We start from the raw sequence: 433 nt of genomic DNA on the forward strand, positions 1-433 counted from the left end.
TTATAGGCTGCGTAATGGGATGCGGGGAGATACGATTATAGCACAGGACAAAGAGACTAGGTATTTAGCCATAATCCCGCGGAGCAAAACACCTATCGGCGGAAGAGGAGAGCCTCATCTTCATAAGTCTGCCTTGGGAAAACTTATTTCTTAATCTTCCTTTTAGAGACCATGTTTGGCTGGTGTACTTCTGTTTGAGGGAAGATAAGTTTATGAACATTCTAATTTACATAGATTAAATTTGGGCGAGACACGTGTTTTTACACTTTGTCAATTACCATCTAACCTTAATATCACATACAAAACTATGCATAATATATACACATTTCCGTCCAAACATACATAATGAACCCTTTCTCACGCACAGATTAGTTACGTTACATTCTGAAAATCAGTCTTCCGCTCTTCTTAGTTATGATGCCCGGGCGGAGGC

General features: G+C 40.0%; 1 protein-coding gene across 1 annotated transcript in view; it reads left to right on the plus strand.

The window, feature by feature from the left end:
• LOC119591761 overlaps positions 1–433 on the plus strand; it is a 74,854-nt gene that overhangs the window by 36,019 nt on the left and 38,402 nt on the right. Inside the window, exon 3 of the mRNA XM_037940508.1 lies at positions 413–431. Coding sequence (XP_037796436.1) covers positions 413–431 — 19 coding nt within the window. The remainder of the gene's footprint in view (positions 1–412; positions 432–433) is intronic.

Source organism: Penaeus monodon, chromosome 29 (genome assembly GCF_015228065.2).
Source record: "Penaeus monodon isolate SGIC_2016 chromosome 29, NSTDA_Pmon_1, whole genome shotgun sequence".
Lineage (NCBI taxonomy): Eukaryota > Metazoa > Arthropoda > Malacostraca > Decapoda > Penaeidae > Penaeus > Penaeus monodon.